The sequence below is a fragment of the Terrapene carolina genome, unplaced genomic scaffold (genome assembly GCF_002925995.2).
Source record: "Terrapene carolina triunguis isolate 2854851 unplaced genomic scaffold, T_m_triunguis-2.0 Scaffold130, whole genome shotgun sequence".
Classification (NCBI taxonomy): domain Eukaryota; kingdom Metazoa; phylum Chordata; order Testudines; family Emydidae; genus Terrapene; species Terrapene triunguis.
The window spans coordinates 23734720-23752708 of NW_020664481.1; the positions used below are offsets into that span (position 1 = coordinate 23734720).

General features: G+C 43.8%; 1 protein-coding gene across 2 annotated transcripts in view; it reads right to left on the reverse strand.

Moving 5' to 3' along the window:
- Positions 1 to 17653, reverse strand: part of NECAB2 (N-terminal EF-hand calcium binding protein 2) — a 310418-nt gene extending 292765 nt beyond the window's left edge. For both annotated transcript variants that reach the window (XM_026652793.2, XM_026652792.2), the window contains exons 1-2: positions 17429 to 17653; positions 568 to 592 (exon numbers count right to left, since the gene is read on the reverse strand). In XM_026652793.2, the coding sequence (XP_026508578.1) occupies positions 568 to 592; positions 17429 to 17653 (250 nt within the window). The remainder of the gene's footprint in view (positions 1 to 567; positions 593 to 17428) is intronic.
- Positions 17654 to 17989: the final 336 nt, after the last annotated feature.

Here is a 17989-nt window from a genome sequence, read left to right on the forward strand (position 1 = left end):
CTGGGCCAGCAGCAGGGGGTGCTCTAAGGACTTAGCTTTTGTTTTGCCTTATTTTGTGAGTTTGGCAGTGAAATGCGCCCTGAGGAGTGGACCTGACAAGAGATTTGGGTGGCTCTGAATTCTTCCCCTGCTGACGAGAGAGCCAACCATTTTACACCACTAAACAAGCTGCTTTGCAAATAGGACAGAACCTAAATCACAAAAATGAACAATTACAACAGGATCAGTCAGTTACTGTTTCTCAGGCAGTTGGTTTATGTTTCTTCAAGATGTGTGTAATTTACAGACCACTGCTTTCAGGCACAGAGTAGATCTGAACTGCTTAAGGAACACATTTACTTGTTAAGAGTTTCAGGTTAGAGTCACATTGATTCTAAGAATATCGCAGCCATAGAATTACATGACCTTCCTTCTCAAAGCATTAACCTGTATTGCTTTCGTAAAGTCTCCTGGCTTGTCTGAGGTTTGGGGGTGGGGAGCAGTTAGATACAATTATCCACAAGAACATTCTAGGCTCATTCAAAAGAAAAGCAAAATAAATATATATATATGAATATACAGACTTACCATTTTTGTCAGCGCGTCTGAAAATCTAGAATTAAAAAAGAGAGACATGTTTACTATTTTCTGTGATTTGTTACATTTCTTTTTTACTAAATGATTAATACCAAGATTATATCCAGTTCCAAACCTAAACAGTGTGATCAAGATTTCTAGCCTGTCAAAGCTCATTTCTGATGGTATTTTTATTTTGTATTTTAGAGGGTATTTACTGTGAAAAAAGAAGTTACTGGCCTATTTAAATCCTGGGATGGTGGGAGGCATCCACTAGAAAAGACCCTCCCCTTCCCTGAGGAGGGAGGGGCCACAGACCCCAGAATGTAAGTGATTACTGGGGAAGGAAGTTATTGGACTGACAGTATTGGAATTTTCATTTATGCGCAGAGTAAGTTACATCTTAGATAGGAGTAGTGCAAACATCTCTACACTTCTCGTGTTTTAAACATTCATCCAACCTTGCTCAGAGCAGGTGCTTAAGATACCAGTAGCAGCCAGTTTCCAGTCTACACTAGGGCTCGGAAATTTGCTGACACTAGTTAAGCACCACTGGAGCTAACAGTGTGAAATGTTTGCAAAATTCCTCTAGACTACGGTAGACCAGGCCTAAGGGAGAAAGTTCTTTCCATACTAATCATTGTTCTCTCTGCTGAGATTGCCAACAAAAATACATCCAAGAGTAGTGCTGATTTTGAAGTATAGATATTTATCCTCTAGAAATTAATGGAAATCACCAACTCATTCTATTAAGAACTATTAGAGGGCATCAAGCAGTGATAACTTTCAGTCACTACCAGGGCCACCGAGAGCGGGTTCGGGCCCCGGTGAAAAAAAAAATTTTCGGGCCCCCCCCAGCAAGGGCAGACCGGCTAAACAGGGCCGACGGGAGGGGGGGAAAGCCGGGGAAGCTGGGCCCCGGTAATTTGTACCAGCTTCCCCCCACCCCTCGTCGGCCCTGGTCACTACTATCAGGGAGAGAGGTGCCAGGCTTCATATACATACTCTATTTTGTCCTAAGCCATCCAGCCTACCACTTCGATAGTGAAGTATTTGCTCAAAGAAGGAAATGGAAAGATGACAGCTCTCACTTCAAAGTACTGTACTCACACCCTTGTGCTGACTCTCCAGCCAGCCAGACCCAGTCCTACACCCCACTAAAGAGTCAATAGACTTTTTGCCACAAAACCCTTTAGCATTTCAGTGGGGGCAGGATCAGAATCCCTTAGTGAGTTCCTGTTTCTATTTGTTAAGCATCAACTTCGCGTTTCACTCTGGATCAAAGAGGAGGAGACAAGGTGCTTGTGCCAAGGAGTTGGCCATCATGGCACAACACAATTAATAATGAGGAACTCTTGTGAAGCCTGGGATTTGATAGGTAACTGAGACAAATAACTGTTGGCATAGGTTTTCCCATATATTGCTGCAAAATTCACATGCTCAGCGTGAAAGGGGAAATCATCATCTCCTCCTCTTTAAGCCTGAGCCCATTATTTTGGACTAGAAAGGAGAATTTGGCTAAACAAACGAAAGATTTCATTGTGGAGGGAATAAAAGCTGCAGCAGCCAGCTCAGAGTCAGTCATAAAATGAAGTCTTATTTTCTGGGTCATAAATTCATTTTAAAAAAAAAAAATCAAAGGAGAAAATGCTGCATGAAAGAAGGAACCCAGGAGGCAAATTGAACTGCACAATGTGTTACTTAATTAAATAGTATTCATTTAAGTAACATTAAATCAATGTTCTACCTAGGGTATCGCCTATCCTATATAAGGCTCAAAATGGATACTGTACAAAGACAATGACTCAATATTATATAATATTTAAGGATGAGCACCCCAGTTCCGATACAATAAGACCCATATTAGAAAAGTCAAACCAACCTCAGAACTCAAAACCTTTAAGAGAAGGCACCAGAGGTTGGCCCACTGCCAATCTCTACAGACAGATCCTGCAGGGTTTGGCTTGTGTAACCAACATCAGCTGGACCCAGTGGGGTTCATTCAGCCTCAGTATAGATACTCTTTTGAGGTTCAGCGACTGGAATGAACAGAAGACACCTGGGGGAGTATGCACACACAAAGAGACCATTACCTGAGTCAAGTGTAGTGATAGGCAAATGGGTGTGCATTAACAAAGGACCCAACTCTTCACTCACACACAGCCCAAATCCAAACCCAAGCTGTTAAGAGGTTCAAAAGTTCAACTAATTTCCCCTTCACCTCTCCTGCTCTTCCTGTTTCTAGAAGGGACAGGAAAAAACAGTGATGAAACACTGAGAGAAAGACACTTCTTGTAATCTCCCCAGCCTGACCACACAGAGAATACTGGAAACAGGCCTGTTCACGAGAGTTTACTACTCACTTTCGCAACCCTGAAAAGGTTTAGATACCATTTGGATAGGCATACAGGCTGCATTAGCGTTTCACTCCCGCAACCCTTCTTAAAGGGAACATGTGGCAGGTGAGGCTGCCCCTGTGGGACCAAGCCTGGTACGGGAGGTGCTCTCTGCCATAGTCTACTAGCTTTGGACACCTGTTTGGAGCATGATGGCCCTTGCCATAAGTTTGGCATCAGTCTCTAAACAGTTAAATCAAAAAATAACCCCAAATGTGTGTCTCTATGCCTTTAAATAAAGAACGTAAACCTCAAATTCAAGTGCTTAGCTGCAGTGCTGAGGGCAAGGCCCTGGCCTGGCTTAGGGGCTCTGGCTTAGCACTGAGGAGTTCCTCCCCATCCCAGTGACACCTCACACTGCCCCTGAGAAGAAGCAGCCAAGCTTTCTTAACTGGCCTGCTGGCTCCCGATTGGTCAGTGTCTCCGCCTGGCCCGTCTAGGCCTCTGGAGTACTAAGTCATGCTGGTAGCCTGGTCCGAGTGGGTTTTCCTTCAGCAGGGGTTGTCAGGGTGACAAGGCCTTCAGAAGGGGTCAGCGAAGGCCTGATAGACTGCATCACAGGGCCCTCGGAACAGCAGCTGGCTCTTAAAACTTCGTCAGTTCTGCCAGTCGTGGGGAGGGTGTATTGGGGACAGAGCTGGCACTTGGTTTCTGTGTAGATGGACCTAGACACTAACTGATCCCTTGGAAATGGTCCCCTGGGAGGGGTAAACCATACACCCAGATGGAGTGAATTGAAGAGACGTCTCCACAAGGAGCATGTCTGAGAATTCCTCCACTCCAGCCCCCATTCCTGTGGGTTCCCCGTGAGCCCAGTGAGAACAGTGAAAAATGTAAGTGTAAAATACTACCCATCTGAGTGTTCCCATTGACTTCAGTTTGCAGGACTGGGCCATATGTGGGCAGCCTGCCAAGGGCATGTCTATCAGGAAGCAGTTATTTGTAAATCCAATCGTTTTTAAATGTAGCTAAGTGGGCAACATTGCCTTGCATCTGGGTGATAGCACGGAGCCCCACAACAAACAATAGAAGAAGAAATCAAGCGAGCCCCATTTAATGTCCTCAGTTTGACTGGAACAGGTTCATTCACAGGGCCATTGGACACACCCCTATAAACAATACCCATTGTATGCTGCCTCTAGTATGCAATGTTTTTCCTTTCCTCTTTTCTTCTTACTCTCGCACAGGATCAGCAGATGTTATCTTTGTGTTTTAAATGCTGATTACTGCAAATTTTTTTGTTTCCTTGCTGCATCCTTCTGTTATTATTCTCTGGTGCTTTGAATCAAAGACACTATATAAAGTGTAATGCAGAAGCAGTAAAAGCTATTTAAGGTGTTGGAGGAGACATTCTGCTCTCAAAGTGTGATGGTCGGAGGGGGAAAATCATCGGTAGTAAGAAATGTAGCTTTTTAACAATGTTTTGGGACAAGTAAAGAGCTGTTTGGGAGCTCGGTTCTCATCTCACTGAAATCCTAACAAGAAAAGATTTTCCTCCAATTTATTACCCTGAGAAATGCATTATTGAGAATATAATCTAGGGAAAAATCCCATCATAGAAGACCAGACCTTATCATACAGTAGTAGTATGGCCAAGGACAGATTAAACACAAAACGTGACCTAGCTCAGGAGTTAACTAAAAAAAGGGTGGGGGATGCTGAATTATGGATAATATCTTAAGATGCCACTCATGTGGCAAAGTTCTAGAAAAAATGATGCACTAACATACACTGGCAGAGTTGGATAGCCCTGCTAGAAACTGGCAAACACCAGAATTTCTAGGATCCAGATCATGGGCATGTATTAACTTTCCTCCTTTTTGTTTTTATGTTTTGCAATTTGTCACTAGAGCAGAGACTGTTAATTCTTTAAAAGGCTCTAATTCCTCCTTGGTCAATGTGTGAGATTCCTATTAGGGCCAATGGAAAAAACATACGAACACTGAGGGTCTCCTTTCACTAAACAGAGATCAAGAGTCGACAACCAAAGCCATTAATAAAGTTGGGAGTAACATAACAGACTAAGGAACTTCTCAGTCCTTAAACCTGCAAGAGTTTCTTCTATATGGAGTTTTTGCTGGTGGGCGAGCACATCATGTTGATGACTTACTTCTCATCAGAATCAGGAGAAGCTGGGGAAGACACTACCCATGATACAACTAGAATGTATTTATTCAGCAGCGTCAAGCTGTGCCGCCATCGTTACTGGCAAGCAAGACTTACTATATCAATTTAACTGGACCCTCAAAAATCCACACAAAAATAGAAACCAACCGGAATTCCAAGAGAGACTGTAATTAAAGATAAAATGCTTGGTAAACAGAGACAGCAAGAAAGTCAACGTATGAACATCTGGAATGCACACCAAGACCCTGATGAAGACACAAGTAACAATGATTACTCAGCTGTGCTGCCAAGAATCCTGCTTACATAAAGGCCTGTGAAATACTCTCTGCTGCACCCAGTAGAGAGCTCCCTGGTAGGGCACAGAAAAGGACCCCTCTAGTACCACCCCGTCACGCGCCGCTGCCAGCCGTTGGATTTGGACCTGCCGGTGGAAGGACAGGATGTGACGGAGGGCAGAGTCCTTGCAGCCCAGCGGGAGAGGGCTGATAACAGATATCGTCTTCCCCAGGCAGTGACAGGCGATGCCCAAAGACGTAGTGAGGTTGACTGGCAGCCCACCGACCCGGAGGAGGAGGAATCCTGCTGCAGAACCACTACAGGGGTATTCACTCCAAGATGCACTGCTTTGGATGCCTTGACACCACTCCAACAGCGTGTGTGTGACAGGAGAGAAGCACCATTCAAGGAGATATGCTGCAGCTGCTGGGGTAAGCTCTGTGGGGGCCCTGCTGCCACCTCTGCTTCTCTGGGGGGAAGAGGGTACCGTGGCTGCCACTTCTGCAGCTCCCAAAGGAAGAGGAGCCCTGCTGCCAAGCCTCAGGAGAGAAGGGGCCCATATGCAATTGTCCCAGTCTGGGATGGGAGGAGGACCCCACCACCAAAACCATGGGCCAGGGCAAGGAGGCAGAGGTGGAGCCAAAACAGAGTCTGTCTCATGGTGTGTGTAGGGCCCCAGATTGCCTTAATGCAGCCCTGGGAAGAGACAAGGAGTATGGCTGGGCGGGGTGCTTCCTTCGATTCCATGCAGAACTGCAGGGTTGAAACACAAAATGTAAGGAGGAACTCTGACCAGCTTTTTATAGGTGGTATTTGAGCCCTGCTGCCCTTGCTAATCATAGTCTGGAAGACACAGATCAGAAGACTCCGCTCTAACCCCTTTACACAAAGCTCCCACACTACCAAAAGTTTGAACGTCAGTCACAGCAGCATTTTGAACTCTAACCAAACCAGAAATATTATGAAGCGGGAAAAGTCTGACTCCTTTCCCTCCGTGTCCGTTCCTGCAAAATGCAGAACTGCATCCACCCCAAAGTGGGATCTCTCTGGATTTGCAGTGACATTGTTTGTGCCATTTTAATTTGCCAGTGAAGTCACTTAGACTTAGTCAAGACAACTGCATTGGAGGTCACAAAGACTAGAGGAGATTAAATATTAATGGATAAATTCTGCCCTTAATACCATACACGCAACCCCCATTAGCTTCACCCCACTGGCTGAGGAGACGTGTGACCACTGGGAGCTCTGCACAGCACACAATCTTGCACTACTACTTAGGCATGGACTCAGATGACTAAGAATGTCCTTTCCATCCCATCACCTCCGATTCTCTGATTGTCAGGCTCACCTACCATTTTCAAGAAGTAAACAGCAGATTATCCCTGAACCAAAAATACTGTCCTTACCACCTCCAGTGCACGCTTCTCATCCGCGTTTCTAAATGTATTAGACACACAAGCTTTTCAAAATGTCGGCCAAGTTAATCCATTATGTAAACTCACTGACTTCAGTGGAGTAACACAAGAAATAAACATGGCCAGCCAATTGTTTGCAAGATACTAATGGGGCACTAGTCCATTTTAGCAATTAACTGAGAACAAAAGCTATTTTGTAATAAAATTAGCCTTTAAAGTAAAGACTGACAAAAAAAATCACAGGTGAAACAGAAATGAAATGTTTTTGTTGTCGTTGTTAAAATAGGTGACGTTGCTGCTTAAAACAATGTTTGGGATGACAGCTTTTTTTGAAAACACTCATTTAATTCACCCCTAAGCAGTTTAAAACAGCTACAATACTAAAACCTTGAAAAATCAGGTTTTATAATCTAAATGTTCAATGCTGCCTAGGATGTCCTCAAAGCTCTTGGATGCAAATCTGCAACTCTCGAGGCTGTTTAATTGTGGTTTTCTTGGCAATTTCACTCATTTCCCACAATCACTTCCTTAAGTCAAAGAATTGTTCTACTTCATGTAGGGTTTATTATTATTCCTGCAGCAGGTTAATATGATGGGTTTAAAAAAAACACGATTCAACAGCAGTTTTCATTTCCTGTGCTGCTAATAGAAGGATAAGCAAGGTGTGACGAAGCCTGCTGAAGGAGGAGACTCTAGGGGAGAGGGCAAAGGAAAATAAAAATGTTCCGTTACATAAAAAAGTCTGCTCAATAGTTGTAGTATCATGTGTGTAGAGGAATTTAGGAATACAGACAAGGCCTTTCCCAGGCTCTCCTACAAAATGAGTCCTGACTCCCCATCAGATCCATGGAGACTGGCTCCATGAGGTTTCTGTTCTTGCATCAGGTGTGTCAAAGTAAATCTTCCCTTTGCTCCCCCACCCTGACCACTGTTAGTAAATGCCCATCTCATGACTGCAGGGGTGGGATGATGCGCCTTCCATTACTAATATAAAACAGTAACACAATCTAAGTCCCTGCAGCCACACCGCTTTGGGCTATGTCACCATCATCAGCTCTCATTTCCTCCGAGTGCTGAAGTATTGTCCCACCAGGCGATAGGGGCTCTGGTCTGTGAAGATGCTGTTTTCCAGATCAAACTACTAAGGGAACATCTACACTGCAGCTGGGAGCGTGCTTCCCCATGCAAGTAGACAGACACTAGCTCAAGCAGAGCTAGCGCACTAAAAGCGGTGCAGTCCCGTGTAGCATGGGTGGCGCTTCAGGCTAGCCACCCGAGTACAAAGGACTCCCTAGGTATGTACTCAGGCTGCTAGCCTCAGCCACCACTTCTGACTACACTGCTATTTGCCGCGTGCTAGCTCCAGCAGAGGTACCACGTCTGTCTACTTGCATGGGGAAGCACGCTTCCAGCCGCAGTGCAGACAGACCCTAAGTCATTGCAGATCTTATCCTATTGAAGATCCTACTTTTCACAAGACTGTGGGTTGCAAACCAAGGTGTCCTGGCCAAGTTCTTATTTCAGTATTTATTCCCTGCTTACTTATATTCCTCTTGCAGTTTCACCTGGGTATGAGACAACCCTGGAGCATAAAATAGACACCTTTCCCGCAGGATGGAAGTGTGTTTTCTACAGGAACTCACTGCTAATCAATGGAATTCATGCACTAGGGCAGGACATCCTTTGAAGGAAAGGTGGAATTTTAAGGCTACAAGAGGTGGGCAGTAGCTACATTTCAGAGATAGGTGATGAGACCTTCATATGTAGGTGATCACTGCTGGACTCAGGGGAGACCTCAAAAGGTGGATGGTACACCATGATTTGGAGCCAGCCACAGGCAATTTTGGCCTTTGGTGCAACTGAAGGCAGGCTCAGGGCTGCTCTAAGTTCCATTGGGATGTTGATGGCTTCTGGCAGCCGAGGACAGCCATGCTGCTATGAGCCCCATGCCAGGGGTACCTTCAGAAAGCCAATTAAGCCAGAGTAGCACAAAGAGGTTTAGTAGGGTCAGGAATCTGGCCTCTAGTCTCTTCAATCAATTGCTCACTTCTCAAAGGAACTCTTACGCTCTTTTGCATTCACTCATTTGTTTTTCTACATTAATACAGTTACAGACACTTTCCACCCACCATGGTCTTTAAAAGATCTTTCTTGCCCCCACTGCAATCAGTTCTGGTTGTCTTCTTAGCAATGTAAGTACCTATGAACTCTGTCTCCTTCAGACTTGTTGAAGTATTGAGTGGGTGTGCATCTTACAGGATAAGCATCAAGAAGAGCTATTAGTGGAGAGAGTTATGGTGCTAACGTGGCACAGCTAAATCAAAGGAACGAGCATCTGCCAAAGGGATGTTAATAGCTGGACTACACAGGATGCTATCCTCCTCTTTTCTTTCTGAGGAGAGGTGGGTGTGTGTGGGGAAAGGAGGCAACCTATGCCATCAGCAAGGATCTAAGTAATACTTCGAAAGGCACAATTTCATAACAGCTGGACAGGAGTGCAGGTTTCAAGAGGCCATTTCCACACAAAGATTTGTTGGATGTAATATTCCCATAGAGCATCTCTACTTCGGCTCCAAACTTCACTGACTTGCAGGTGTAAAATGTTAGCTTGCCATGGCAATATTTTACCAAAGCAGGTGATGTGCTGGAGAAAGGGATCATTTATACTTCACCCTTCCTATTGATTTTCAAAGGGAGCTCTCACCACATGTGGCTAGATCATGCTTTGGAAGCCTTAGTGAATTTCAGATAGGATACAGAGGAGTCAAACCTCTGTATTGTTCTGTGGAGCACTCTTATTTCTACTTTAATATTTTAGTGCTAGTGAAAGGTCTGATGGCCTTTTATTATTGCACAGAACAGATGCGGTACAGACTTCAGTGCGAGCTCTCTCTCCTGCCTGCATCCCAATACACATACAATACAGTGTTCCAGCCTGGAACTTCTACTCTGACCTTGGGGGATCGCTAGGTCCCTTTAGTTCTTGGCCTCTGCCAAGAAAGCCAACCAGAAAGCCAAGACAAACGTGATGCAGGAAGGTGTAAACCAGGAACTAGCCAGAGATCAACAACTCATTTCTACAGGGCACATGACTGACCCTGCAGTTGAGCAATACTTAAATATGTATATTGTGCCCAATCTTTAGCTAACCTCTGCTCCCCACCAGAGTCATATTAACACTCTAGAGGTCAGGGCGTTCTGAGATACTTTGGGATTTTATAAATGAAGATTGAGGAGAAGATTGGGAAAGCTTTGGGATTTTATAAATGAAGATTGAGGAGAAGGGTCGTTTCCAGTCTTCCATTTTTTCATCCTGAGAGAGAAATGAGCAGAGTTACAGGGGTGAAAGGGAGAGGAAGAGAGAAAGAATGAATATATTAAAAACAGGAGAGGGGAACAGAATAAGGGGAGTAAGAAGAAAATATTGGAAATGTGATTCTTTTACTAGCTAGAATAGAGACTAAGGGAGAGAGAATCACAAAAAATGTTGGTTCTTTGTTCTACATTTGGGAAGTCACTGCTAGACACAGGCCAAATTCTTCCCGAAGTTACATCCATGCAGCCTCATTTAAGTCAATAAAAGGAGTTGTGGAGGCGTCATCTAGGGTAGAATTTGGCCACAGAGCAGATTATTAAAGAGCTGAGAAATATGGACGGAGAATGAAGCGCAACAAGCCCTAATCAGAAGTGGTAGAGAACAGAGAGGAAAGTGTTCCACTAGTCTATGTGCCTCATGGGCCAGATTTTCGAATGGGCTCAGCATATTGAATGCTGAGCTTTTCTGAAACCCGGCTGAGCCCTTTCGAAAGATGGACACTTAATGGGATGCCAAGTGGGAGACGGGCGCTTATAAAACTCTGACCCCGTGTATTTAAACCACACGGGACTCACCTGCCTACAGTTTAATATTGATTATCTTTTGTTGCTGCTATCTATGAATTAAGCTATGCTATTAATACGATTTATTCACAGATAGCTTTGTTTCGGTGTTAATTTCAGCCACTACTCTTGTGCTTTTAATTAAAAAGCGGGGCAGCAGGACGTGATCGATAGCAATGGTCTGCAAATAGGTGTCTGCGTGCTGACCAGATGGAGTTATAAATGGTTCTCTCTAGATACATCTACTGCTCTCATGCGCAGGGTTTCTTGAAATTTACATTTTACTTTGTATATACACACATACAAATTATATGATTTGGTACAGTTCCTTTGCTCTATTTCCCTTGGTCTTTACAGTTTAATGGTGTTACCACTCTTGCAATTTTATTAATAGTCTCACAATATTTGGTGTTTGTGGGGCTTGGGGTTTTTTTAAAACACACCCCAGTGCCGGATTATATGAGAATTCCAGATAAAACATTTTAGTCCTCATCTCTAAATAACCCAGAAGGCAAATCAAAATAACTCAACATACATTATTTTTAAAATCTCATGATCTTTAAGGAAGTCTCATTAATTTGGTTGGCTTGATTCATGATTTTTGAATGCTTGGGGTCTAGCAGTACTGGATTAACTACTGATAGCCAGCATGAATGCTACAGTACAGTCTTAATTTAGTTACCACCCCAGCTGGGAATCAAGACGACCATTTTAATAAACTACGTGGTCAAATGTTATAAATAATTGATCCATAGGGCAGGAAAGCTGTGTGCAAATTGGTGTCTGTTAACGAGGAGTGCTCCCCAATCAGACTGCTCAGAGATCACTGAGTATTATGGGCTGTAACTATGTCACATTATACAAAATTAACAACTCCAGGTATGCTGCATGCTGCTGTAATGCACCAGCGTGCAAACGGGTGCAATGTTACATAGCTGAGTTTCAAGATGTGGGAATGCATTGAGATCCATGCTGATGACGACTATTTAGATACAGACCCCTGTCTGATCCTAGCACATTAGGCTGATTTTGCTGATATGGCAGCAAATTAGCTTTAAATGCTGAATGATGCTTTCCATGTATCTTGGTGCAAGAAATCAGCACAGCATAACCTACCATTGCTCTTTCCTAGCACCTATCAATCACTATGTTAAAGCCCCATTTATGCTGGGAAGTGCCCAGTGTTTAAAGATAGTCTCCATTCATTTATTAATAGGGTTCAGAAAAGCGAGTCTGCAATTTTACGTGTTATATTTTAACACCTGGAATACCAGAATCTTAAACTGCACCTTTAAACACTACTGATCATCTATTTTACTCACCCAAAAGAATGTACATGAGCCTGTTTGCAGACCGGTGCAAGACACAGAAAAATATTGCAAGGAAAATTTAGACTCAAACTAGTTTCTATCCTTAAATGATGTTTCTCTTGCCCCTGATGGAGACCATGAGATCTCACCCATTCTACCTTCTCCATTTTATCCTTCCTTGACCCTCAAGGTCCCACGAAGAGCCACTATTCTGGACAAGCACTTTCTTAATAACCCATCAATGTTTTTCATTAATCACACCAAAGGATTATTGTCTGTTACTTACCAATCCCCAAGTGTCCCATTCCCTATCTACCCCGTTGTCTTTACAGAACTCCTGTCACTCTGGCACAGCAAAGAGGCCATTAGTAGGTAACAAACCAGTTAACAAGGATAGCTATGTAGGAATCTTCCACTAAGGTCAACAAATCATATCAGCTTCCAAATTGGTATTATATAGTTTATCGTATTCTAGGCAGGGGGTTTTCTTATGTCAGTGTCCAGTGATTGTGTACAGTAAAAAGTTAAATGTGTAGATTCATTCAAAAAGTCATGCAGAAAAATCTAAAATTCCAACACCATGCTGTGTGGTAGGTATTTTGCACATGCATTTTTGATCCTGCTGTCTGTACAGTACCTCTTTCTTAAATGCCTAGATAGTTGTTCTGAACTTGAAGAAAAGGTATCAGGGATGCATGAGTCAAAGGAAATTTAGAGCAGGAGAAAGAATAAAGAGAATGGAAATAAGTAACATGGATAATCTGTAAATTTCAGAACAGGCATTTGAGCTGAGTGACTAATTCATAACCAACAATTTAAACAAATTTAACCTTCTTCTGAGTGTTAAGCTGCCTGTGAACAGGTTGTGATTTGCTTGGATTTGCTATTCAAATATATTTGATTAAATTTTTCACAGATCATTTATTCTACAGCTTTCTCTCCAGAATTCAAACTGCTTAGTTGTGACTAGTCAAATAAGTCACATGGTATATTTTATTCCCTGAATGGATTAATGGAACTCATTCAGGTTTCTGGTGCTAATGCTCCTGGAAAGAGAATAAGTTTCTTCCTTGAGAATTTGAGAGTGTGACCTTAAATTTGCTTTTAGCCAATATTCTTAAGAGTAAAAGTTCATGGAAAGCAACGACGTAAAGGGCCCATGAACACATTTGGCAACTTTCACACAGTAAATAAGCCCCCCGACTTTCACAATAAGCCTAAAATCAAGCTAATCCCATTTCAAAACAAGGCCAAAACAAGCCAATCCCTGAGAACCTCAACACTCTAGGTGACTAAATCCCCCCCAGAGTGCAGTCTGGGACTGGGGTGGGCCCACTGTGCACCCCTGACTCTCTCTCCCCCTTGCCCCTGCTTGCTGGGAGCCAATCAAAAAAAAAAAAAAATAAAGCAACAAGCTGCAAGTCAAAAACTAGCCAACAAGCAACTCATAAGCCAAAAACAAGTCCAATTTCTGCGTTTTTTTCACGGGTTTGGCATGTCTGCCCATGAACTGCTGAGAGGAAGGATGATCTTGTGATTAGAGCATTGGAAAAGGACTGTGGAGCCCTAACTTGCATTCCCAGCTCTGCCACAGACTTTTTGGACAAGTCTTTCATTGTGCCTTAAGTTCCAGATCTGTAAAATGGGGATAATACTTCCTTTCTCCCACCCTTTGTCTATCATATCTAGATTGTAAGCTCTTTGGAGCGGTAACTGTCTCAGCAGGTGTTTCTAAAGAGCCTAAGACAGCGGAGTCACAATCTCAGTTGATGCTCCTGCTGTAGTTATAAATAATGAAGGTAAAGCAAACTTTTAAAGAACCACAACATTTTCAAATTATTTTTGCAGCATTCACTCAATTCTACTGTCAACCAATAAGAGATCATGCAAAAAAAGATCTTTAACAATCTAACCGGAAAGCAAAGGAATGATTCAGATACAGATGAATGTGCTGTGCATTATAGTTTGTTTCGTTTCCCCGTGGTTACATAATTTTACAAGTTTATACTTCACATTTTCTCATATCAATCTCTCCTTTTCCCATTTTCAAAAAAAAAATCTGGCATGTTGAATGGAGCTTAACATTAATATGACTGTTTTTAACTATAACAATATCTTCCACCTATTGAGCATCTTGTCAGGCCAAAATATTGTTGTTTGCGCAACTGTATCATCTATGTTGGCAACACAGGTTCCAACCATCTTTGATTAAACCTTCAGTAGGTGGAGGGGAAAAAAAAAAAGTCAGATCCACAAAAACACATTAGTTACTTAGGTTCTTTCAATGTCTCCATTATGCATCAATTATTTCTAAACAGTACCATGTCTCTTCCCACCAAAATATTTAGATTGGGAGCAACATTCAATTGTATTAGTTGGGCCAAAGACAATCTGAAGCAGTTCAATTTGGCAGAACTAGTTAATTCACAAACCCATCATCTCTTTCGGTCTGAGCCCAGAATTTGGCTTAGATCACAAATGAAATGAGTTTTGGGGTCTTTAGCAGGTGCCAATGCTTACCATAGATTACAGCATGATTCAACAAGATTTGTCAGGAAATCTAAGGACTAGTATAGAAGAAATAATGCTGGTTTGGACTTAGGGATATTAACGGACTCCAGCTAGTGCCATCAGTAGCTAATTTTTATGATGGCTACACTTTTTTGGTTTTGTTTTCTTAAAGATGGAAGGCTGCAAAACTGATGTACGTTTTTAATTATTAGATGCCACTGTCTGAGCGAATATGTAATTATAACTGTTTGCACTATATTTTCTTCCTGTGCTAGGGTTTGTTTCTTCCCCCCAACTCTGTTCTCATTTAATTCCATCTAAATGCAAAGAATTTACTAAAACAGCCAACTGTAAATATGATAAAGTATTAAACACACAGTCCCTAACAATATTGACATAAAAGTTACAAATCACTTGCATGCCCTAAAGACAGCTCAGTGCAAGCTATTACATAGCTGTCCTTGGGGATTCTGTTCACTACTCTTCAGAGGGTTCTATATTTTTGGCGAAGATACTATCAAGAAAAGTTGCAAAATTTGTACAGGTCCAAGCTAACAAAATAGGACTATGGGTAAATATCAGATGTAAAAATTGTTAAATTACCGACGTTTTCTCACTAGACTTTTATGATTAAAAACGGAGACTATTGTAATCATAATAGCAGAGAAGAAAATTTGACAAAGCCCAATTATGTTTAACAAGCATGCCACACATAATGAGAGCATGTCCTAGCATCTCAAGAAAAGAACACAGCAAAAGGTATTCTGTTTAATCACCTTCATTTTACAAAGCAATCCAGCAGTCATGCCTGACACACACAGTCTCTCTCATGTATGGTACAGGCTGGCTATGTTCCCCCCAAGTTATTTAGTTAGTTACCCAGTGAAATTATATCTCTTGGCTGAAATTCACATGCCAGAGCCTTCCGAGATCAATGAATTCATAGTTATTTTATTCTGGGACAATTTTTTTTTTACTTGTGGTTAATTTTGTAAGAATTTTAAATATGCTAAACTAATTTCTTGCATAGTTGAGAGAAGAAATCTACCTCAAAGGTTGGAATGAACTCATTTTATGTATCTCTTACTCTTGTAAAGGGTTTAATTATATTAATATGCCCCACACTTTTCTTTCACGCTTTAAATTAAGTGTCTCAAATACAGATTTCATTAAGATTGAAACATCCAGTTTAATGTACCTTAAATGCCAAATGATCAAGCTCATTTGAGGCTTAACATTCAAAAAATGTCCACTTTACAGCACTGGCTCTCAGCCTTTCCAGACTACTGTACCCCTTTCAGGAGTCTGATTTGTCTTGCGTACCCCCAAGTTTCACCTCACTTCAAAACTACTTGCTTACAAAATCTGACAAACATACAAAAAAGTGCCACAGCACACTATCAAGCAATTTTTCAATATTTCTCATTTGTACCATATAATTATAAAATAAATCAATTGGAATATAAGTATTGTACTTACATTTCAGTGTATAGTATATAGTACAGTATAAACCAATCATTATATGAAAATTTAGTTTGTACTGACTTCACTGGTGCTTTTTATGTAGCCTGTTGTAAAACTAGACAAATATCTAGATGAGTTGATGTACCCCCTGGAAAACCTCTGTGTATCCCCAGGGGTACGTGCACCCTGGTTGAGAACCACTGCTTTACACTTTCACCTTAGGAAATGTGCCAGAAATAACACCATATACTGTGTTTTATTTTTTATTTAACCCAAGTACATATTGAATGTTACTAGCTATTGAGCAATCATCACAGAATACCTATCATTCACTTGTAAATTAAATACAATAAGAGATATCCCATTTCCCATAATCAAAGTGGAATTGCATTAGACCACTAACTCAGCATGCCAAGTCAGGCTTAGGAACACTAACTATTCTTAAGTTTCAGTGTTGTTAAAGTGCCATTTGCTTTCTATTGACTGAAACCTAGCCAACTGCATTGATAAAATGTATCTAGAAAACAGTGGGGTTTGAAATGCAAACAAGCCCATTTAATCTAATCTCAAACTGCAGAGCAGATGTTTGCCTTAAAATATTCATCTAAATGGATGGTCCATATAGATTTCGCCCTTTCTGGCTCTCATCTCTCCCGGCAATATTGATCCACCCAAACACCCCAGATACTTTTCAAGTTCAGAAGACAGTAGCATGTGCATTTAAGAGGAAAAGCAGCGATTGTACCAGCAACAGAAGATTGGGGGGAGGGAGGGACACCGCTACCACATAACGGAGCATTAGGAGGTTCTTTCACATGAACCTGTGCCGGCTTGGGCACCGAATACTCTTATTGACCCAGTGCCCAGGGGAGTTTCAGCTTCTCCCTTTCGGTGCTGCCAATGGCCCAGAGAAGCGGCTCAGCGCCAACTCCTGACATGAAACGGACAGCAGGAACTGGAGCTCTCAGGAGCGGCCCTTGAGACCCGGGTCCCTGCTACCCAAAGAACTCACACGGCCGCTTCTAGGGACCAGTGCGCTCCCCTTGGACATGCAGCTCCCCTGCGAGGCAAGACCTGCCCGCCTCGCCCCGCAGCGGGCGCGCCTTTTCCACCTGAACTCTCCTGGGGGCGGAAAGCGGCCCGGACTGGGGGCCGCTCCCGTCCCAGCTGAAGTGCCGCTGCGTTAGGATGCAGGGACAGAGCCAGCGCCTCCCGACCCCGCTGCTACCCGGGGGCGTCCCGCCCGCCCGGCCGGCTCGGGGGCGCGGGGGGCACGGCCTGATGCAGCGCCAGAGACGGGGAGCGGGCGCATGCAAAGGGGGGTGCGGGTGCGACTCGCGGCGCCCTCACTTTTGCGGCGCTTTGCACCAGTCCAGGCTCCCGTTTAAAGTCCGGGGGCCGGGAGAGAGTCGCACACGCCGCTCCCGCAGCCCTGCTCCCCCAGCCCCGTCCCCCGGCGCGGCCCGAGCCCCCCGGGCCGGGGCTCCGAACTCACATCCAGGATCACGGAGGTGCCTTTCCGCGGCCCCGGGGGGAAGCATTCCTGGCCGGCGGCCGCCTGCCCCCCCTGCAGGAGCTCCCTGTCCGAGAGGATGCTCTTGTCGCTCATCTTGGTGACTATCCAGCGGAGCAGCCCGTCCAGCCCCCTGATCTGCGGCTGCTGCTTGTGGAGGATCTTGTGGACGCTCTCCCTGCAGTAGCGCGCTGCCTGCTCACACATCTTTCACACCGTCTTCATGCTGGAGCCGGGGGTATTCCCTCCCCCACAGGCTGCATCACCCCTGACAGCAGCTCGCTGGCACCGCTGCAAACCCCACCCTGCGCACTCACAGGAGGGGAGCAGCCAGGGGCGGATCCAAGGGGCCACATGGGGGGGGGGGGGATATGGGGAAGCTGCTTTGTGTAAATGATAAGCGCTGCAGCCCTCTGCTCACAGCCCCCCAGCTCCTCCTAAACCCCACTCAGAACCCAGGAGTCCTGGCTCCCAGCTCCAATCACTAACCCCCCCCCAACCAGGGTTAGAACCCAGGAGTCCTGGCTCCCAGCTCCAATCACT